At 49.7% G+C, this 22900-nt stretch overlaps 1 protein-coding gene across 1 annotated transcript in view; it reads left to right on the top strand.

The window, feature by feature from the left end:
- Window positions 1-22009, top strand: part of LOC116948618 (inactive dipeptidyl peptidase 10-like) — a 681203-nt gene extending 659194 nt beyond the window's left edge. Inside the window, exons 18-26 of the mRNA XM_032965456.2 lie at window positions 2878-2976; window positions 3807-3876; window positions 6466-6663; window positions 8273-8327; window positions 9428-9527; window positions 9991-10049; window positions 10638-10710; window positions 11888-11961; window positions 12891-22009. Of these exons, the coding sequence (XP_032821347.1) occupies window positions 2878-2976; window positions 3807-3876; window positions 6466-6663; window positions 8273-8327; window positions 9428-9527; window positions 9991-10049; window positions 10638-10710; window positions 11888-11961; window positions 12891-13043 (881 nt within the window). The 3' untranslated portion in view covers window positions 13044-22009. The remainder of the gene's footprint in view (window positions 1-2877; window positions 2977-3806; window positions 3877-6465; window positions 6664-8272; window positions 8328-9427; window positions 9528-9990; window positions 10050-10637; window positions 10711-11887; window positions 11962-12890) is intronic.
- The last annotated feature ends 891 nt before the right edge of the window (window positions 22010-22900 follow it).

Here is a 22900-nt window from a genome sequence, read left to right as displayed (position 1 = left end):
TCGCGTCGGCACACGATGGCCTACTCAATTTTGAGTCGTCTATGGACAGGATCCTTAGTTATCTACAACGGGACGTCGCGTTATTATTTTAATGGTTAATAACACACCCGCAGTATTAACCAGTGGAGCCCGCGGGGGTTCGAACCGCGAACCTCTGCAACAAGCGGTCACAACGCATTTCCGCTGGGCCGCATCACCTCCCCAGAGCTGCTCGTGGCAGCTTTCACAGTCTCCCAGTTTTTGTTTTTCAACCCAACGCATCGTGCCAGTAAGTGCTACAGTCTCCAAATACAAGCCCCGTCAAGTTTCAGGTTGGTAGGATGGGGATGGTTATTTTATTTTTACCTTACGTGACTTTACCGAATAGAACCAAAGAGTTTGGATCCTTGCAGTCACGAAAGCTTCAAATCTAGGATGGTTTAGCTGTATCTGTATTTGTTTACCTTTCTTATACTTTGCACGACTTTTGCTTTTATTGTTTATTGTCGTAACGTTCTTACACGCTCCTACTGAAAATATGTGAAAAGGAGCTTTATAGCTCATCGGATTCCTCCAGTATAAATACATATTCTGATTCTGAACTCCGGAGACCAGCAGAAGAGTCTCATTTGCACGAGTGATCTGGCTCACCAAAGTGGCAAAAGCAAAAACAAATACAAAATTAAAGTGAAGCAATGAAGGAATTATACAGCAGCAAAAAAAGCAACTTCATCACACGAGAAATTTAAAATACTGCAAATGTCAACCTCTCTGCCCGTACTCCCTCTAAACTCTAAAGGAGGGGCATTGCCTGAAATTTCAGCCTATATATACACACACGCACACTTTCCTCTACCTTACAGACACTATTAACAATGAATGCGGTTAATGATTATATAGAAATAGCTCTGCCGATTTTGTAATCCAGTGACCGGATTGATGCATTGTCTGGAACCCCTTTTAAAGGGAGCATCGTTTTTCAGGGAGGGCGGTGTCCTGACTTGAAAAGTTCAACGGAGGTATTTGCCTGGGCTCAAGTCCCTGCATGGATTTTATTCGTCTAAGGGCACGACCCCAACAACGCAACTGGAATCAATTCAGGGTGGGGGAGGGGGGGAGATGTGAGATTTCCGATTGAATTCTTCATTCTGGATAGAAGACTTGAGACCAGGCGTGTACCTCTCGTGAACTTGATTACTCTACTACCGCGCAGGTTTCACGCGATTGCTCTGTACATCTCTCCGACGTGCGTTCGTGTGTTTGTGCCGCGTGTCGTTCGGCACGATGTCCGACGTTTCGGTCCACGTGCTGGGAGCTTCTTCTGGAACGCTCCGCTCCGAAAGATTGACGCCATGCCGAACAAGACTCGGTACAATCTAGAAGCATAGGGTCTTGTTTTGTTTGGTTAGATCGCGTAAATGTCAATCTAACTCGAAATAAAAAAACGTTATCGTGAATAATATTGGTCACGGAAGGCCTACGCCGTTAAACCTGAAAACACATCGCAGAGCTGACGAGCTTCAGTCTTCCTTTATAAAAGTATAACAACATAGTGGATGATAGAGATGTTTTAGGTTAGATGGCGTATATATAAATGCGTCGTTAAACCCTCCCACCACCCGACACAGCTAATTAGTAAGGTTTGTCACGTAAACAAAACATGCCAATTCGTTACTAGTACAGCACGCCGGCGCGTTGGAGAGAAAACCCACAGCATTTAAGTTGAAAACATTTACAAATATATGACATGTTTTTGTTTACGTGACAAACGTTACTAATTGGCTGCGTCGAGTGGTGGCGGGTTTAACGACACATTTATATTCACTAGATCTAATCCCCCCCTCCCCTCTCCCCCCCTCCCCTCTCCCCCCCCCCAAAAAAACCCCGTCTTATTATGGATAATATTGGTCGCGAAAGCCTGCGTGGTGTGAGACAGCGGAGTGATTCGCGTCTGTAGAACGCGGGCGCTACGTGCGCGGTTCTGAGCTGCCCCCGTGTGGCTCAGAGGTGGCATCCCGCCCAGGAGACCCTGTCAGGCCACGCCGTTTGTCGCCTAAATCTCTCCCCACGTCTACCTACTCCGCAGTATTTACTTTTAGAAATTTAAAAGTTGAAAATTCAGCAAAAAACGCCTTTCTCATTTAGTTGATCGGTTTCATCGCCAAATAAGTTGGCTTTTTTTTTCCGTCCCCAACTCATTATTCGACCCGGTGAGAATCCAGATCGTGCCCTTCTGATTGAACGTCGGGCGAGGCCATGTAATATCGAGAATTTAAATCGTTCATCAATCAATGAATCAATGTGTCTAGTAGACCAATGTCTTCTGGTGGTATTTATTTGTTTACAGCAGCTAATTCGTTGCTGCTTGGACTGTTCCGCGTCTCATCGGCAGCGTGCGGACCCAGTAAACAAATGGCGCTGTTGAACACGTTGGCTTTCGCCACCAATATCATCCATAATGCAGTGGGGTTTTTTTTCGTGCTGTGCTGCCTGGGCCGTCTACAAGCGAGAGCCTCCCTCGAACACCGCGGGGCCCATTCAATGCGAAACAGCGAACTGTGGGTAATAAAACAAAATAAGATTAATGGACAAAAGTGGTCATTCGGTCACCGACAACAACAACAACAAATTTGACACTTCGGTCCATCAACCAACAACGCAAGAGAATCTGTGTAACACGCCATGCGCACGCGACACTTCCGAAGAGCCGCAGAAAATAATAATAATAAAAAACGACTGCAGGGGGGTTGTTGTCCCCCTTACTTCACCTTCCCGCAATCTGTCGCGATGAGAGAGAGAGCGAGCGCGAGCGAGCGAGCGCGCGCGGAACGGCGATTGCGTTCACCGCTTGTCTTGGTGGTGATGGTGGTGGTGGGGTGCGCGGGGGGTGCCTTGCAGACTTTGTCGATCTGGAAAGCAACGAGGTTCTGCGAGCGACCCTGGCCGCCAAGAGGCTGCCCACGAGGCGCTACCTCAACTTCGCTCTGGACGAGTTCGGTGAGTCACGATCACGGCGTCACGGTGGCGACGAGATGTTGACTGCCTCTCCCAGTGTGCAAGGAGGTCGTGGGTTCGATCGCGACCCTGACGCCTGCTGTATATTTGGAGTTTTGTTCGTGTTCTCCTCGTGGTCGCGTGCTGCTTTTTTTTTCTTTCTCCGGGGCCCTCCGGTTTTTTCCCTGCTCATTGAGAATCAACATGACGCTTTTAGAGTATTTGACTGCTATGCATTTACACGCGATAAGCCACCCTGTTGAGCTATCGGTTTGTGGCCAGGTAGCTTTTGAATGAGAGCTATAAAGCTCAGTGAGCCTCACCTGGTAAAATAAAAGAATCGTTTAAGTAGATTTTCATCGACAGGTTGTTTCCGTCCGGGTTGTATCCCAGCTGTGCGGCCTTCAACGCCGTCACGCCGCTTGCGGCCATCCACGCAGGGGCTCATCCTTTGTGTTGACCTTTCGGATTAAAATTGCCACTATAAAAAAAATTAGGAGCTTGATAAAAAAAAATGAGCACAATGGTAATAACGTTTCATTTAAATTAATTTCGCAAATTGCATTTGAAAAGCGCTAAACAATATTTTACGAACGCTGTCTTTGCACGCAGACGCGGAAACCCCACGGGCAAGTGGGAAGGCAGCCCTGAACCAGCGCCAGCAATTGCCCAAGCTCTGTGCTCCTATATCGGCGTGTTTGCCCAACTCCCTTGATGGGTGTTTACGCACGGTGGGAGGAAGCCAGCGAGTGACGGTGATGAGGACCACGCCGATGCTGTCAATGTTAAAGGACGACGCTGCGTGTTTCTCTACCCCCACCCCCCACCCCCAGGAGTGCAGGTGCAGTTGGACCTGCCCTCTGGCTTCACGGAGGATGGGTTCTACCCCCTGCTTATGATCCTGTGAGTAAACCAGGAGCCGCTGGCGATGAGCCACTGGCACTCAGCACCACCATGTCTTGCCAATCTGGTATCTGTCTGCGTGGCCTTCTCGCTCTCTACGCTCTCAATCTTTGCCATCTCTCTCTATGTTCCTCCTCCTCCTCCCCCTTGTGCTCAATCCACGCTTTGGCTCTTGTTCTCTTCTCGCCCACCCCCTTCACTGGAACAAACTTCCCCCTCCACATTAAGCGGTCACCCCACGACCCCTTAATCTCCCCCTCATAACCACCACCGTTACATTTCCCTCTTCATAATCTCATTGTATGGCGATCACTCATTAACCCCATCTATTCAATCCATTCACCATCATTTACTGCCATCAATTTCGCTTTCACCGAATTCGCGCATCACAGATTCGCCCACATTGCTTCCTCTCATCCATTTAATTTACCTTGTCCCCACCATTTACATTCACACGTTGTGCCGTTGTTAATTCTTTATAAATTCATTTGAGATAAGATTGCACAGTCACGCATTGGATGATGCAGCTGACAAAAATAAAACCATCCCAATGTATCTGGCATCGACAAAACATCCCAATGATGGAACACTTCCCGAAAATAACTCGATTTGGATTGCATTTTTGCAGCTTCGTCCGCCCGCCCTCCTACTATACAAAAAACTTGGCAGGACCCTACTGAAAAAGAGCTTTGACACTCAGTGAGGCTTTCCTGAGCAAAACAAGTGCAATTTATGAATTATAATACTGTAATGTGAATGAGCCGTGAAGCATTGGGTCTAATATTTAGCCATTAGAGACCACCGGCACTCATGGTAAATGATAATGATGTACACCATTGCATCATCATAATCACCATATCTAACACGTGATATTAATCTCATTCATTCGGGCATCGGGGTAGAACCAGTGGCGCAGTGCTTTGCGCATTACGTGGGCAACCCGGCAGCCTGCGTTCTGATTCCCTCCGACGGCTAACATCAGTGGCGCAAAAAATACATCTCAGCCAGTCCTGGGAACCCCTCCCCTACCCCCCACCATCCTTCGACAGTCCGCAGCGGCAGGCGTAGTGAAGCAGGGCCAAAGCAAGCGGCATGACTGGCACGGCGTGAGGAGGCCCTCGTCCAGCAGCTGATTGACAGAGGGCTGTAACCGTGCGGGTATTAAACCGTGGTAGCGGAGTGAAGTCGACGTGGCGAAGGCTTCCCTGTACCATCGCTCTGCGGGGCTAAGCGGGAGCGGGGCGCACGTGCGTATGTGCATGCGTGTACGCGCGTGTGTGGGGAGCGGTGGCGCAGCGGTTAGCGCGCTTCGCAACCAGACCCGGCGACCTGAGTTCGATTCACGTTCACGGCCAACGCCAGTGACGATTTTCTGAACCGGTTCTAGGTCTCCCCTAGTTCGACTCGGCCTCCAATGTGTACCCCGGTGCAGTTTGTATAAACATCAGCACTGGGGAGACAAAAGCGGCCGGCCACCCACCGCCTCGTGTGCCGTGCCGGCCTTCACAGGTGCTGCTCGTGAACGGCGGTTTGCACCAACAGCCTGTTAAAGGCTACATGGGGAATCTTTGCCTTTATCTTTGTGAGGAACGTCGAACGGCAATGCTGCTGGGGACTGTCCCACTCGGGCTGAACGATTTGGGGGAAATATATCATTGCGATTTTTCTAACAGATATTGCGATCACGATTTGATTTGCGATAAAAAATATAAGTCAAGCTTCAGTTCAATATTCGGTGTAATAGATTTAAAACGTGTGATGGACCATTGTCACATGATACCATCAAAATATGAACTGCTCGATATATTCTAATGCAAGGATGAGAACTTAAAAGATATGAATTGCTTCCAACATGTAATTATTAAACTGTTTTAATTGAAATAGAACAATCAAACATAGAACAATTGTTAAGTTAAATAAATAAAGTTATTATAATAGAATAATAAAAATTCCAATCAGAAAGTAATAGGACTTTTGAAACCGCTAAAATTCGCAGCCTTTGCGATTTTATTATCTTATTGTTTCAATTTGCGATTTCGATTTGAAATCGATTAATCGATTTGAAATCGATTAATCGTTCAGCGCTATGCCCCACACCTGCCCTCTGTGCTCAGTTTATTGCTCTTCCCCCCCCCCCGCACCTCCGATCAGCACGGTTGGCTACGTGTGGAACAAAACAAAGTTCAACATCCATACGGACGCCTGCTATCTGCCTCTCTCCGCTAATGCGTTTCTCGAACCGTCGCTTGCAAGCGTGGTTCCGCCTGTAACCGCTGCGCTCGCACGTGCGTGTGTGTGTGTGCGTCTGTGCGTGCGTGTGTGTGCGTGTGTGTGCGTGTGCGTGCGCGTGTGTGTGTGTGCGCGTGTGTGTGCGTGCGCGTGCGTGTGCGCGTGTGTGTGCGCGTGTGTGCGCGCGTGTGCATGTGTGTGTGCGCGTGCGTGTGTGCGTGCATGCGTGCGTGCGTGCGTGTGCGTGCGTACGTGCATGTGCGTGTGTGCGCGTGTGTGCGCGTGTGTGTGTGTGCGCGTGTGCGTGTGTGCGCGTGTGCGTGTGTGCGCGTGTGCGTGTGTGCGCGTCGCGCGGTGCAGGGAGGGCTCCCCCGGCGAGCAGGCAGTGAGCGAGCGCGCCGCGTCGCGCTGGGACTGGGCGCTGCACATGGGCGAGCACCCGGCCGTGCTGGCGCGCTGCGACGTGCGCGGCAGCGGCGGGCGCGGCAGCGAGTTCCTGCACGCGGCGTACCGCCGGCTGGGCAGCGTGTCGCTGCGAGACCACCTCTCCGCGATCCGGTACGCGGTGAAAGCGGCGTGACGCATCGCGCGGCGTGGCGCCGCGTGATGCGGCACGGGGCAGAGCGTCACAACGGGATGCGCCGGTGTGACGTAGAATGTCGCAATGCAATGCGGTGTGACGTAGAATGTCGCAATGCAATGCGGTGTGACTCGGTACGTCACAACGTGAAGCGATACGGCACGGCGCAGAGCGTCACAACGCGATGCCCTGGTTGGCACGGCGAGGTGGTGTGACGCAAGGTGACGGTGATGGGACGCTGTGTGACGCGGTACGTCCCTACGCGCAGTCACAGAAATACCACGTGACACGCACGATGTGACGCGAGGCGGTATGCCGCGACACAAGTAGACGCGCGCCTTGCCAGCTCGTGAGGAGGATGAAAGTCCGTGGGCCCGTCAGATTTCGTCAAATATAATGCATTTAGCACGACGGGAATGCAGTTCTGAGTCGCGATGTGAACTGGACAAAAAACTTTCGTCAAAATCACGGCAGCGCACGTACCTCCGTGACGCTGCGGTGACAAGGAGTTGCTATCTGCCTCGCCTGGTACATTGGAGGGCGTGGGTTCGATCCAGGACCGCGATGATGCCGGTATATGTGGAGTTTTTGTGTTCTCTCTCTCTCTCCCGGTGGTGGTCACGTTGACTTTTCTCCCTGGTCCTCCGCTTTTGCCCTCCACATTTAGAAACGTGCTTCCAGATTATTTGTCTGCAACTATAAATGCCCACGTATTATATAAACCACTTCGATGAGCTATCACGCGTGGCCTTTTTGCCTCTGAATAAAAAAAGCTAATAGCGCACTGGGCTTTACCTGGTAAATAGAGTGAAATTATTCAGTTTAATGTACTCCGTTCGTGGCCATTATCGAGAAGCAATTTTGTTTTGGGAAAAACGCTGAAGCTGCTCCACTTATTCGAATAAACACATAGGACACTCTTGGAATTTTTGAAAGCTGAGTTGTATCTCCTTATTCTCAAGTTAGTTCATGAGCCCGGGAACCAGATGCCCTCTGTTATCGGTTCTGTCCGAGATGACATAAATCTAGCGGTTCCCGTTGTTTTTGTGTGGCCAGTAACGGTGAATTGTGTGACCCCGATTTGAGATGAGTGGGGTTTTCGTGAAATCCACCCTCATTGGTCGTATAAATAACATGGGTACCACTACAGATGTGTATGCCACCTTAGGTGGTGGCAATTTCTACTGTGGCCCATGGGACAAATGTAAACACAGTAAATAGTTGTAATTTTTTTCAGTGCCGGATTATCCCAATAGCAAAAGTAACATATGCTACGGGCCCCACACTTTCAAGGGCCCCGTGCTAAATGGTTTCAAGCTATCAATTCCTGTTCAGTGATTCTGCACTTGCTCTATTACTATAGTACTATACTGCCTTAAACTTTTATGAACGTCTGGGTGTTTAAGGTTAGCGATTTGTCGTATTATCTGGATGTATAGCAAATGAAAATTACTTTACTATGCAAGTTAAAAATGTGTGTTTTTATATTTATGTGTTTTTTTATATTTAGGGCCCCTTTATAACATATGCTACAGGCCCCGCACTAGCTTAATCCGGCACTGATTTATTTTGTGTATTTGTGTCCAGGTTCCTTTCCACCTTACCCTACATAGATTCAAGCCGCGTAGGTGTGTATGGAAAGGTAAGCATTGCTTCACACGATGCTGGAGGCCTGATTAACTGTGATGGCAAGGATGTCGTTCACTTCGTAGAGAGCTTCATCATAATCATTATATTCTTCATGTATCATCATCATTACGACCATCATCATAACGGTAAGATGACCACTACCTGGGGAGACTGCACGACACTTTCCATTTCACCAGCCTCAATTTATACACAACCATGGCCAATCAGAAAGGAATTTGGTCAGCAGCAAGTGAGCAGATGCAACAGCCGGAAATTGCATAATCGGATACACTGAGTCTTTATTCAAAATGTGTTTTGGAGGGGAGCTGGGTGAATTTGGACTCATAAAGAATGCAAATATACAAGGCATTTTTATAGAATAATTAAGTCAATAAATAACACTCACAGAGGTATGTTGAGCTGAATCCAGACGGTCTTCATTTCGTTTTGGCTGGCGATGAGCCTCCTGGTGCCTCCGGGGAGTCACCTCCTGAACGTGATTCATCTGGCGTCGGTGCCATCACTTACTGATGTCAAATTCTCAAGACTTATCTCTTTAATTCATTCCCCCGCGCCTCTCAACACCCTCAAGTCTATTTCCTTATTAAGCACGTGACTTAACTCGTATCGTCAAAGGTAATTGCACTCGGGATGGCAAAAAAAACATCCTAATAACCATAGCTGTGAACCCATATGGTTTACCCCCCCCCCCCCTCCTCCTATTCTTGTACAGGGAAATTGAGTTTTTGGGTCCATACGGCGCACAGCCGTTTCAATACGGGCAAAATAAATTGTCTGTTTGTGTTTCACCCTTGTGATGGGACTTTGTAGCATGAACGTTGAGATTTTAAAGGGCACGGGGTGACCAATAAGGTCTGAATTGGTCTGTAATAAGAAAGGTACTGATAAGGGGTTGAAAATACAGCTATCCAGCGGCACGCCACGGCTGGAGCCATGCTGTCCAGGACAGCAGCGGAGCAAACGTAGCTCAGCACCTTTTTTAAACGTCACCACGTTTGTCAATTTTACACAATCCAATTCGAGTTCAATTTGCGCGCGGCGTAAATGTAAACCGTGAACGAGCGAGCGCCGCGTGCTTGATTGTCCGCGCAGGGCTTCGGGGGCTACATGAGCGCCATGCTGCTGAGCGCTGGCGAAGGCCTCGCCCGATGTGGAGTCGTGGTGGCGCCGATCACTGACTTCTCTCTCTATGGTGAGGCTCGCGCGCACGATTCTCTCTCTCTCTCTCCCCGTGTGTGCCACTCGCCGTTGGGATTTTTTTGCTGCAGGATTCTTGACGTGGGCTTGGTCGGTTTGCGCGTCCCCCACGGCTAAACGAAGGGGGAGGGGCGGAAAGGGGGCGGGGGAAAACGCCCCCCCCCCCCGCATTTCAGGCAGTAAGAGCTGGAGCAGATATGCGCGACGGGCAACAGCAGATCGTGCATCGGGTGCTCGTTCCGTCGAGCGTTTCAACATTTGTTGAACGTGTGTGTGTGTGACGCTGACTGTGACGTGCACCACCCTCTCCCTGACAAGGTCAGGCTATGGGGGGGGTGCGGGGGGGGAGGGACTGCCTCAGCGTTGGAATAATTGCGGTTGTGTGTCTTGTGGGTGGTGTGTTCTGTGTGTTCCCATGTGCCGCTTTCTCCATCCGTGCGCCCTCGTCCTGTCCCTAGCCTCCGCCTTTTCCGAGCGATACCTGGGGATCCCCTCGCGCGACGGCAAGGCCTACAAGGTGGGAGTCCGTCACCGCCCGCCGCAAAACTGAAGCCACGCAACTGATGAACAAGCAGTCGCCCTAATGAGTGAACACGTAATCGCCATAATCCGGGAACAAATCACTTGATGATGCTGCTCCTGCATTGGCAGTGGTGCACAATTAACAACAACAACAAAGTGCAATGGAGAAGGGCCATTGCCTAAAACGTCAACTATTTTGTTATTTTCTGTTCAGGCCGCAGTGTTTATGATGGATGTGTTTTTATGTATTTATTATTAACTCTTATAAGTGAGTATCTATGACCAGGTGGGTTCCACTTGTTGGCACGGTTAAGAGCTTGGATGAGTAACCAACATGCAAGGCGCGTTGTTCAAGGGCTTGCGGGCCGAGGTTTATTTTTGGCAGCCGTGTCTAGGTGAAATCTGTCATTGTACTGCACCCTCTATGCCCGCTTATATGCCGCCTGCCTCCACGAGCGCGGTGTGGGGATTTCCGTAAAACCCACCCCCCCCCCGCGACCCACATGGTGCTCATCCAGCAGTGGAATTGACGAAAATTGACCGTGCATGTGTTTGCTGACGACTTGACCCCCACCCCGCCCAGGACGCCAATCTCCTGCCGCACGTGGCCCGCATGGTGGACGGGCGCCTCCTGCTGGTGCACGGCACGGCCGACGGTACCTGCTGCTTCATGCGCCCTCGTCAGGGCCGTATTATCCTATAGGCAGACCCTAGACTACGGGCCTAGGGCATAGGGGCCGTCCATTAATGACGTCACGCACCTGGGGGCGGGGGGGGGGGTCAGACGTTTGTGACGATGTGTGACGAGGTGGTGGTGGGGGGGGTGAGAAATGTGACGTTACTTAAAAATGCGCAACTTTAAATAAATATAGACAACACGTTCTACTTAATTAAATATACTTTTTGATAAATGTTTTCTCCTACAACATCAGAGTGCAGCGGCACATTAAAAACACACTACAATGACAATAGTTTAAAGAGATTTGAAGCATTTTTTTTTGGGGGGGGGGGGGCAGAGCTTTGTGACGTCATGTTTGAGGGGTGGTCTGACTTTTTGTGACGCCATGTGACGAGGGGGGGGGGGGGTCAAAAATCGTCCAAAATCGCGTGACGTCATTTATGGACCGCCCCATACTCACTCCAATACCAATACCCGCCATTTGCCACTTCGTGACGGTGACGTCCCCACGGCGCCTGTGCCAGGCTAGGTGCACTTTAAGGCCACGTGAAGTGTCGAAGGCTCGCTGACAGGAGGTCTCGGGACAGACCCAGGTTGCCATGGGTTGGCTGACTGAGCCGAGTTGGCTGACTGACTGGCTGACTAATCATTCATCCACTCACTCACCCACCCACGCACTCACCCACCCACCAGGGCCGTATTATCCAATAGGCACTGTGACTAGGGCCTGAGAAAACTAAAAGGGCCTACTAAAAAAATGTGCCCATGTTTTTCTTTGTATGATTTAACAAAAATTTACCAACATATCTTCTATAAAAAAAAATACATACCTGTCAACCCCTTATCAGTGCCTGTCTTATTACAGACCAATTCTTAGTTCACACCGTGCCCTTACAAATCTCAAAGTTCATCCTCCCAACCTTCATAGGTGCTACTCGCTAACAGCACTTGCCCCATCAGCGTGTCAAGGCTGCACAGGGGATCTTTGTCTCGTGTGTATTTTTACACGTGTGTATATGTGTCTGCTGTGTGTGTCTGTGTGTGCTGTGTGTGTGCTCTGTGCGTGCTGGCTCTGTGTGCTGTGTGTGTGTGTCCCTTCTGTGTACTGTCTCTGTGTGCTGGCTGTATGTGCCGTCTGTGTGCCGTCTGTGTAGACAAGGTGCATTTTCAGCACACGGCGGAGCTCATTACTCACCTCATCAACGCTGGGGCCAACTACACACTCCAGGTACAGCCCTCTAACATCATCGTCGTCAGCGTCATCATCATCATCACCGTCGGTGCTTCTCTTGCTACCTTTACCGTCATGAAAAGCTCAACACACTCATCAACAACCACTGCCCTTGTGTGCTGTGAAAGAAGGGCTGTTGCCTGAAACGTCACCGGTTTTTATTTTATTTTAAGGCTGCAGTGTTATCGCCGGGTGTGTTCATTGTTATTGACGAGTGTGCCTGTGGCACCACTGACAAACTCTGCTCACTGTCAAAGTCTTTGGCATCATCATCATCTTCATCATCAACTATTCCACCTTCAACATCACCTACAGTACCAATCGTCTATGGCTGACTTATCGTTAAATGAATATGCGCAACACGTATTGTTGTTCTGCCCAGCGTCCTGACGTGCGGTCACGCTAAGTCACTGTGTCCAACCCGAATTGCATCGTACGATGGTATCGCATTGCGCGTGTCCCATCGTCGCATTCGTTGTACGCACACGCGGGTGGCTGATGTTGTTTATAACTGCCTCTCGTGTTCAGTTTGTTGTCCGTCCCCCGCACCTCCGATTAGCGCGGTTGGCTACGTACGGTGCGAAAGAAGTTCAACGTACGTTGAACCCCAAAGTGGCCCAGCAGGAGAGCGAGCGAGAGGCTCGCAGTCAGATGGTTGAGAGTTCAAAACCTGGTTGGGTGGTTAACTCATCATTCCTCCGCGGACGGTAAAATGAGTACCACTTTGTGGGGAAGTCCACGTGAGAACGTTGAAGTTCTTTCGCACCGCACGTAGCCAACCGTGCTAAATCGGTGGTGCGGGACCGGTTTGTCCTCTGGATAGACTCGACCCCCATCATAGGAATGTGGAATCTCCACCACTTCACCAGCTCGCTCCTCCGTCACGTTTGACACTCGGCTTCGTTCACTTGGCACGCGCTCCCCAGATCTTCCCGGACGAGGGCCACACGCTCCTGGACAATCACTCGCGCCGCCACTTCTACCGGAGCCTGCTCAAGTTCCTGGACGACTGCTTTGAGCCGGCCGTCGTGCTCATCACCTACCACGACAAGGGCGACGATGACGAGGAGGAGGAGTAACGACGAGGAGGAGGAAGGGGAGGAAGTGACACGGAGGGCCGATGGCGGGAGGCGAGGGGCGAGGGGGCGGCGTGGAAGAGGGGCATTAGGATGAGTGATGGTGATGGAGACAAACAAGTAATGACTGCACGGTTGTGATGAGGGAGAGGAGGGATCGGGTTGTGGAGAAGTGGTGGTGTTGAGTGGCACGGAGGAATAACGAAGAGTGATGGGCTAAGGTGTGACGGGGTGAGTCGTGATGGGGTGAGGTGTGACGGGGTGTGGTGTGATGGGGTGAGGTGTGATGGGGTGTGGTGTGACGGGGTAGTGTTTGTAGTTATGAAGAGGACGCATGGAATGTAGAAAGATTCACAGTTTGCAGTCATGAATAGGGGACTGACTGTGGAGCGACTAAGAGCACTCACAAGTATTGACGGGGAGTGTCGCGGAGAGGCTAGGAGCGTTGACGAGTGTCGATGAGGAGCGACGGGACCGCAGGTGGCACGGAGTCATCCACTGATGCATTCCTGTGATTGCCTCAATTACACCCTTCTCCAAATTTCAACCCCGAGCCCCTGTCCCTTGATCCTTATCCACGTGCAGAGAGTCCCACGTGGGGTGGAGTGGAGCGGCTGCTGCTGCTGCTGCTGGTGATGCGAGGATGGCTTTGTCGGTGGGCGGTAGAGTTTTCCGAATGACTCATTGTCTCTCTTTAGAATTTTTTGTGAACTACATCCCGGGATCTTGAGCACCCACTGTTAATCAGACGGCAACGTATTATCACAGTTAGTGCACACTGCAGCAATAACCAGGGCCGCCTTGCCAGCGTCTGCGATGAGTGATATCCGAACCAGTACTGAGCTCAACCCCTCACCCCCTCACTTCACCGATCCGCACTCAACCAGCGCATTGAAGTGCGCTCGCTTAAAAAAAAAAAACACCCGTGACCATCAGGCTTTAGAGATGTCTCTGTCCGTCAGCGGATCGGCAAATACTGAAAATGACTATATAATCTTATACCCCCACACACACACACACACTTCGTCACGTGTCATTATACCGGTTCCCCCTTTACTGACCCGCCACCCTTACGGCCGCAGGGGTAGAAGGGGAGAGAAGGTTGTGGGAGGGACAGAGTGAGACTTTCAGAGTCCCCAGAGCCTAATGGGCACACCGGGGGTGGGGGGAGTGGGGTGGGTGGATAGAGCACAGACGGCTCGGGCTGGACAAACACAGCCCGGGAACGTCCGGTCACGGGAGCGAGGCAGAGGGCTGCTGGCCAAGTGTCACGGCATCGTCACTCCCACGCGCCGTTACGATGCCACGGCATAGGGTATAACTGTTCACACGCGCCACCTACGTATTCTCTATGTATATATATACATATTTACACATATGCGCGGGCGTGGCTGTTCGTGGTTTCGAGGGGGCGTTTTGTAGCACTACTCGATTGATCTTTTGGACGGGCGCGACGGTCGTCGATGCGGAGCCTGGTAAAACATGCCCACGGGCAACGGGTACACCTCAGGGTTGCCACCTTGTCCGCTGGAGAGAAGAAAACCCGGACATACTTCACACTGGGTCAGTGATCAGATCTGTGCCGCAGTCTCCTGCAATAAAGTTCGTGCACGGCAACGCCGGTAGCAGATCCTCGCTACAAATGAATTCCTGCCCCGATGAGTGGTATGAAAACGTGGCAGTTTACCGTGACGAAGTTCAAGAAAATGTCCAGTAGCAGATCCTCGGTACAAATCAATCCCTGCTGCCACCAAATGACAGCTGTCAATTCCTGGACTGTCGGGGTCAATCCCAGGTCAGAGCCAGCCATGCGGCAACCCAAGCGTATCCACTGCGTCTCGACGCAAACGGCGGCGTTCGCGGCTCGCAAGCGCTTCCCGTGCACGTCGTCGTTTCGCACAAACGAGGAGAGGCTTTCGGCACTTGGGTCGCGCAAATGTTTTTTTTATCTTTTTGCCGACGGTTATCAGTCCATGCCTGGTGGGTTTTTACTCGGCTCTGCGTCTTTTGTCAAACGACGACGACGATGATGATGATGATGTTGACTGAAATAATGTTGATCAACATTCATGGCAACTGACGGTAATCATTCTTACGCAGGCGCAATGATCGTCGGTGATGATGATGGTGGTGTTGGTGTATGACAGGTGAAAGTAATAAGTTCAGTAATTAAAGATCTCCAACAGACGGTGCATATTTCAATTTAAAACACCCAATTAGGGTGACAGCAAATACATAAGTGAATAAAATCAGCCTTTGGAAGCGTTATACGTCAACTCTAATTCACAATGTGAATCGAGAATGACGATGGGCGACACAACCTCTTACCGTATTCTCCAGATTATTAGATCCAATCTATTTCCCCTGTATTTTAAAGCAAAACGTTCGCGATGCGTCCTGATAATCTAGCTTTTCAGAGTCACCTTCCGGAATTCAGTTCTCCATAGCAATACAGCGACCACCAAGAGGACAAGCAGACGACACCACGGGCTGTGCGGACTCATCTTCCCGACCTCCCCATTACAAAGCAGTGCGTTCATAATAATTCATTTGTCCATGCTTTGTGGCTCATTCATGTGCTCCAAGCTGCATGGCTCATTCGTATATTCCACGCTTCGTGGCTCAATCATATACTGATCCAAAAAAAGTCGTGGGTTGCATCTTGCTAACGCGGAGAATACCTGGAAATTCGCCGCTTTGATCTTCGTGGGGTATGTTTCATTGGCAATTCGACGTTTCCGTTGGAGGCCTTTTAATTACTCACTTTCTCGTTGCTTGCGCCTCTCTCTCTCTCTCGTGGCGGTGTGTGTAATGTAAGCAATAGGCTCCAGCTACTTGCGAGCAGGGGAAGGGTGATCGGGGGGGGGGGGGGGGTGTTCAACAAGCGGGCGTCAACTTCGCGTTGTGACCTTTCGCAGAGTGTACCCAAACACGTGGCCACGGCTCCTCTGCACCTGATTGTCCGGAGGCTCTCTGGAGGTTTACGATCACGTTGGAACCTACCCAGAACCCCTCCTGGGTTCGCTAACCCTTGCATTGATGGGGGGGGGGGGGGGGGATAAGCGGGTGCCACCGTCATTGCATGGGTGGAGGGTGACGCCAGGTATTTACCAGTAACTTTCTCGTGACAAATGAGCGTACCTTGGCAATGGGACGCTGTAGCCAAGAGAGTAGGAGACCAAGCAGCCTCGCGTAAAAGGAAACGGGTTTTATTGCCTAGCACAGATGATGAGTATAATACAGTTTCTTAGTCCAACTTTTAATTTGTGGCATGCATATTCAATTTGAGGTTGCAGTGGTGCAGGAATCACAGCACTGCTATGAACCCTGGTGACCTGAATTGGATTGGTGACTGTGACTAAAATGAGTGGCGAGTGATATTCGAACCATTCCTGACCATCGCTTGTCATGACCAATCCACACAGAGCCACCGACCGTGGTGAAAAAAAAAAGTCCATTACCAACACAATACAATTTCAACATTATATAGTATCTAATTGCAACCAAATCTCGATATGCTGTTACACAACAGTTGTACATGAAAATCCTATGGAAAAGAGTAACATTGATTTCATGACTAAAGAAGCAGGCTCTTGATTTTATACCGGAAGAATCTGATTATCTTTGGAGCTCTTTTTTTCACAGATGTTCAGCAGAGAGTTTGTCAGAGGAAGGGAGGAAGATTTTGATCCTGGACTTGAACAGTGGCAAGGAGGGGACAGCACAGGTGGCTGGGGGAAGGAAGTTTCATAGTTTGATGGCAACACAGGCAAAATAGCGACCTCGCACTGAGCGAATGTCGATTTGAGGCTTCAGCAGAAAGCAATTGGTTGCAGGAGCGGAGTGTGCACGGATGAGAGGAGAGTGGGCTGAGAGGGAAGGTGGGCCGGGAAGGGGGTACCTTGAGGGAAGAATACCTTGAAGATGGTCAATGTGATGATCTCGTTGATGTGCGATTGTAGTGTGAGCCCAGTCGGAGAATCGTGGTGATGTCGTCACGTGATTGCGGTGCGAGTGAGAATTCTGGAAAGCGTCATATTGGGTCGTCTGGAATGTTGCGGTGAGGGGATCGTGGGGGGCGAACGTAGAAAGAGTAAGGCATGGACAAGGGTCTCGGCAGCAGACCAATGGGAGCTTAGAGGGGGAGGAGGAGCTTTGACTGGCCATTATATATGACGGAGAGTTCAAGGTTGAAGCTGTGTGGAGGAAGAAAGGAGAGAGATGCCCAATGGAATGGGTTAACAAAAGGGGGGGGGTACATATTGTATTTGGTTCATTTTGTATTATTGAATTCACGTTAGACGAGTAATTATCACGAAATAAAGTTGTCTTTAACTTTCAAATCAACCTCTAAACTGTTAACATCGGAAGGTTAAGCGAAGGGTCCTCTTCTGTCTCATCCCCTCAGCTGCAGCGTCTCTCCACTACAATTGAATCATCATTGATTGGTTTTCGACAGAAACATTTACTTGTGATTCATATATTTTACTGTTGACTTGAAATCAGCTCATTCCGTAATGTATCTAGCATCTCCTGCGTCGGCCACGTGCATTTAATAGTTGGTGGCTCTAAAGTCATTTGCTTTGTTTATTTTGTTGAGCCACTGAGTACTCGAAGGGCAGCACTGATTGGTCTGCCAGGCGAGAGGTCTCCTTTATGCTGCTGTCGCTATTATTATTATCTACTGAATAAATTCAAACCTTAATTTTCGTTGGTCTGAAAAGCAGCTACGCCCAACTCGCATGCGATTGGCCGTCAAGCAGAGCCGCCATATCTACTTCTCACGTGATTGGTCGGCGGGTGTCGGATAGCCACACCCCCAACGTACGTGTGATTGGCCGGCAGTTCACTTAACAGCGCACGTCATAGGCTGTGCATACCTAGCAGCCAATCGCAAGGGAGTGGGCACAATGACCTCGCCAGCCAGTCGCACGTGATTGGATGTCACCGCGATTTGTTTTGTGCAATTTGTACACGTGCATGAGGGGAGGGATGGGGGAGGGTGTTCTCTATGCGGGGGGGCTGCCTCGTTTTTTGGTGCACTTTGTAAATGTACAGACTTATGGGGGTGTTGGGTAAGACCAGTTCCGAAGGCCGTTATGTAGAATACGCTGCGGTGGAAATGTATGGGAATCTGGTCCACACTTTGCGATTGTCCGGGTGACAAAAGAGCAACTGGCACAAAGATCGTCGCTCTGTCGGTGCTCTCACCACATCTCGTGCTGTTTCGGGTGAAACAGCACGAGATGTGGGTGTGACGATCATCATCACACACACGTGGTTATATGGCCCCATGCCGGTGTCCAAATGCTAGCTACACTTTAATCGCGCAAGTAATTGCATCACGCATTGTTCACTACTGATTTATTTTTGGTCAAGGCACCCTCCGCGACCCGCCATAGCCAAACGGGTGAAATTGTCACGTGGCGTACGAGCGTTTAAGAACGTGCCGAGGATTTTTGTTCTTGTTTCAGCTCACCCACCGGTAAAGTTGAAGGACAATACTCACTCCCGAATTGGGCAATTGGAGAATTGCGCTTCATCGAAACCGGTGGGGTGGGCGAGCTGAACAAATTATAATTGGCCCGTCGTTAAACGCGTGTATACCAAACTTGCTTTGTATGCCGCGTGACGATGTCATTCGTTTGGCTGTGTCGGGTGGCGGAGGGTCTCGCGCTAGAAATATGGGCAGCTGATGACTGCGTGACCGAACCCAGAAGCGAATCACCACTCTCGAATATTTGGCTGCGAAAAACCCCACGCTTTATTAAGTCACGCCAAGTGCGTTATCGATCCCACGTGGCTTCCGCAGGCTGACAAAACCTCTTCGGAGGCCTCTCGAGTGTGAGTTGTCGTTTCGAAGGGGCAACAGCCGAAAGGGCAACAGCAGAATGGGACAACAACCAAGGATGGGTATTGCCTTGTGGTTGCGCCGCGCTGCGCTCGGTCACGTTGTGTGGACCGGCTTCATCAAAGGAAGGAAGCCTGATAAAAAAATAAAATGACACACGCCATACACGTTACTCTACACATTGTGAATATACGGCCCACGGATATCACACAAGGTGTATCGTCGCGATGGTTTTCCAGTCCATTTGTATTAAAGGAAGATACAAACCAGACCAGAAATGGGTCCTACTTTATTCCGTAGACGAAATCGATGACAGTCCGCGGACAGTCCGTTCGTTCGACGGTGCCCCTGGAGTGCCGCGTTTCCACGGCAGTCAGGAATTGGACCCGAGGCTGTGCCGGGACCGTTGCGAGAACAGCCCGGTACGAATCGTGTAATTGTGCCAGTTCCACCCAGCCAAAACGATCACCCGGCGTATACGTACTCTGCTGCTTTTGATTCTGAATTATTATTTTTTTGTGTTCAGATCGTGAAAGGGAAATATGTGTCGTACACCGTCATCTACCTGACACGGCCAACAGAATAATGTATTTATAGTGGAGGAATCCGATGAGCTATAAAGCTATTTTTCACAGATGTCCAGTAGTTTCACAGATGTCCAGCAGTTGCCACGTGAACCAAGGTGCCAGTTTATTCCTGGTTGAGCACCACCACAGATGTGCTGGAGAACGATCCACAACACATATGCCCTGCTGCATAAACATCTCCCGATTTTATACTTTTTTAAGGCCACAGCGTGTTGAGTTGCACATTGTTGGCGGTGCTTGTGCACCGCTGCCAACGCAGTAGCAGCAGCAGCCGCCGCCGTGTTCCCAGAAGCAGTGCGGTAATCACCGTGCCACCCTCCACTCCACCCCCTCCCTCGTGCCCGCGCGGATACCCCTGTAAACACCCCCCCCCCCCCGTATCCAATTAGAATGAGGAGTACTACGATGTCATTTCACTGAGACAACTTTAATAGATTTCTCAAAAAATATAATCACAGTCAATTTGTCGTTTTAAAAAGCGTATATTGGACAACCTTTCAAAATTGCTTTTCAGAATTGGTAATATTTGGCCAATGAGTATATATCGGTATTTTGTGCATGGGAGAAAACCTGAGAACCAGGAGAAGGAAACAAAATCCCAGGTGTGTAAGGTGTTAACACAAACTAATCGTCTCTACCACCAATTAAGGTTTGGAAAAATAAAATAATAGACAGCTCCCTTTGCCAATCCACTGCTGAATGAAGGCCATCTCCCCCGCGTCGTGATGGGACGGCTGTCATCGGGTGGCCCCCTAGGCTAAGACAAAGCTGCATCCCTTTGAGACGGACATCCGGTAGAGAGGGGGCGCAGCATGACCGTGCGTTGTTGCTGCTGATCTACGGTGGGGGGGGGGGAGGGTGGGGGCGTTGTTTCACCATACTTCACCGCGCTGGTCAGTGCCCATTAGTTTGGGAATGATGTTCTGGCCGTGGCCACGTAATAGTAAAGTCAAGCAGGGGTCAGGGTTCACGGAGCACGTGTGAGGTTTGACCGCACGCGACGAGATCGTCACACGGGGCCCCACCACGTGCGCGTGCGGCGGCGGCGGCGAGCACCGTCCCGTGAGGGTGGTGACGATGCAACTCCACGGCGACGCAGCGGTCGAGCGACATTCGCTGGTGTCCTGCGGACGATTCGCCCCCAGCGCACGCAGCGACAGCAGCCGGGAGACGTCTCTGCTCTGACGAACGCTGTTAGTTACACACATACACACACACCCCGCCCCCCTGCCCCACCCTGCGCACGCCCCACGTCCCGCTGTACTTAAACGTGTCCCTTGCGCGCTGTTGTAAATCTTATTTATGTAGCTGTTATATGACGAGGTTTATATCGAGGTGGGCTAGGGGATGGGTTTGGGGCGCGTTCGTCGACTGACAATATCAATAAGGGTCCGTTTACACAGACATCGGTTTTCATATTTCGTATCGATTTGTGTCTGTGTCGCTGGGAAGAGGCGGGCGTAACAAATATTTATGGGAGTTTTTTTGTGTGTTGTGACATTGTCGTATTCTGCCTGTATGTGTTCTCTATCCATGCCCGTTGAGCTCGGTCACAAAAGCCACCTTGTGGCACGGAGACCGGAGGTCAGGAGTAGGGAGACCCGTGACTCTCATTAGAATTCATAACGAACGATTGTCTCGCACGATAGCGGAGCAAGCTTTTGGGTGATGCATATTTAATTTAAATACGTTATTTTCCCTTTCATATATTCGCAAAGAACATATATTGAAGTCTACTGGTCTCTCTCTCCAGTGAAGCTCCCTAGAGCTCCCTGAAGTGAAGCCCCCTGTGTCAGCAGTGACATGAGCAAGAAATTACAGGGGCTGCACCTTTACCTATCGACCTATTGCGCTTCAACAGATGCTGCTGGTTAAATAAAATTACGGTAGGGGGCAAAAGGCAAATTAGCTCGAACATATTTTTTTCTTCATGTGGGAATACAGAATGTAAATTGCTTAATTTATTCGTGACAGCTTTATGCAGCACAGGTTTGAGATGAAGGTTATGATTATTGTTTAATGCATTCAACGATAATCCCACAACCCCCATGTTTTAGAACTTAATTTGCATATTGAAGTCTCAGTGCATCATACAATGCCTTCTCATGAGGGTCCTGTTTCGGGTATTTGACCAATTGTTCTTAGGGTATTTTGATTTGTAGCAGGAACTATGTGTTAACAGAAAACAGCACACACACAAATACCATTGCACTCATGCCCTATTATACACGACCGACTTTGTGTACTGCTTTCTTAGGCACTGCCTCACTGGCCTGCAGATGCGTGCCTCACACGTGTGATTGCTCCATCTCTGTGCTATACACCAACCCCACGTCCAGGTCTCTTCATTTACAGGCATGGCACATAATGGCTGCAACGCAGGGCATGATATCATGTGGGGATGAATTCCAAAATGTTTGAAACATGTTTAAAATGCCCTTTCCAAGTTCTCTTTCTGATCTATAGAATTCTACCCATCATCAGTTGTCCCTGTAAATAGCATTGTTAAAATAAAAACAAGTCTATTCAAACCCTCGAGTTTCCCCTGTTTGCATTTTTGAGATGCGATCTATTAAAGAAATACAAATTGTGTCCCAATTATTCGCAACTCTTCACAATTAGCTCATGGCCCATGAAGTGGATATCACAGCACTTATCTCAGAGATCCATTCAAGTGACCCTTTGGTCAACATCAGGAGAGGCCATCACTTTCCCGCGTATTCTGTCACTGAGAATAATGCCTGTCGAATGACAGCTCAACCATTATTATTTTTTATATACATATACTCGGAGATGTGGTTTAGCCAAATTAAGGGCAGCACCAAATTTAACACAGCTCATTCTATGGGTCTCTATGTGAGTCTATGCGTCCCGATGTGAGACATTGGGGACTGTACAAAACACCATCAACTTACTACCCTTCAAGAACTAGTGCCCAGATTCGAACCCAGGATCTTGCCAGCGCCAGCTGAAGCACTCTGAGCCATCTGGCTACCTCTGAGATGCGTTCAAATTTAATTATTTCTAAGTCACAATACAGTTTTATCTTTTCAAAATATTTTTTTATCCTTAACCAATGTGGCCTGAAACCTCGTCTCCCTGTTTTCTGGAACATGGTCTCAATCTGCCGATTTAAATACGAAATGCCCTATAATGTTCCTACAGCTTGGGAACATTGGTTCCCCGCGTTACATTCTTGCCGAACGATGTTATATAATTATCATTATTAGGCTCCATACACATGGCTTTTAATGTAATTGCCAATGCAACATTATGCTTGTAACACATTTTGTTGACGCACAATTACGCTTGAATGCGCTGTGATGGCCACCGGCTTTTCGGAACAACAATAAACATTCACTTTCAATTGATTTCGCTGCAATAATGGGCAAAAGTGACCAGAAATGTGCCAATGTGTTCAC

The sequence above is a fragment of the Petromyzon marinus genome, chromosome 34 (genome assembly GCF_048934315.1).
Source record: "Petromyzon marinus isolate PM22_M1 ecotype Great Lakes invasive population chromosome 34, UKy_Petmar_22M1.pri1.0, whole genome shotgun sequence".
Lineage (NCBI taxonomy): Eukaryota > Metazoa > Chordata > Hyperoartia > Petromyzontiformes > Petromyzontidae > Petromyzon > Petromyzon marinus.
The sequence above is the reverse complement of the archived record's forward strand: the minus strand, read 5'-3'. Positions and strand labels throughout refer to the sequence as shown.